The 307-nt window shown below is 65.1% G+C and overlaps 1 protein-coding gene across 1 annotated transcript in view; it reads right to left on the bottom strand.

Moving 5' to 3' along the window:
• The window catches only part of KCNQ4 (potassium voltage-gated channel, KQT-like subfamily, member 4), a gene marked incomplete at its 5' end in the record, with an annotated part of 7,235 nt that extends 6,934 nt beyond the window's left edge, over positions 1 to 301 (bottom strand). The window contains 2 exons of the mRNA XM_010143556.1: positions 4 to 54; positions 128 to 301. Of these exons, the coding sequence (XP_010141858.1) occupies positions 4 to 54; positions 128 to 301 (225 nt within the window). The remainder of the gene's footprint in view (positions 1 to 3; positions 55 to 127) is intronic.
• Positions 302 to 307: the final 6 nt, after the last annotated feature.

The following is a 307-nucleotide window of genomic DNA, read 5'->3' on the forward strand; positions in this document are numbered from 1 at the left end:
GAAGGAGGCGAAGATGAGCACCAGGAAGCCGATGTACCAGGCGGTGATGAGCTCCTGCCGGGGCAGGGAGAGTGAGGGGGGCTCTGGGAGGCTCACAGGGGGGCCGTTGTGGGTCCTGCATCCTCACCTTGCTGTGGGCGTAGACCACCGAGCCCAGCAGCTTCCAGGTGCCGCCACGCCGGTCCATGCGCACCATGCGCAGGATCTGGAGGAAGCGCATGCTGCGCAGCGCCGAGGTGGCGAAGATGTTGCCCTGGGTGCCAGCAGCGATGACAGCCACCGAGGCGATGAAGACGATCAAATCTAG

The sequence above is a fragment of the Buceros rhinoceros genome, unplaced genomic scaffold (assembly GCF_000710305.1).
Source record: "Buceros rhinoceros silvestris isolate BGI_N320 unplaced genomic scaffold, ASM71030v1 scaffold37210, whole genome shotgun sequence".
NCBI classification, from domain to species: domain Eukaryota; kingdom Metazoa; phylum Chordata; class Aves; order Bucerotiformes; family Bucerotidae; genus Buceros; species Buceros rhinoceros.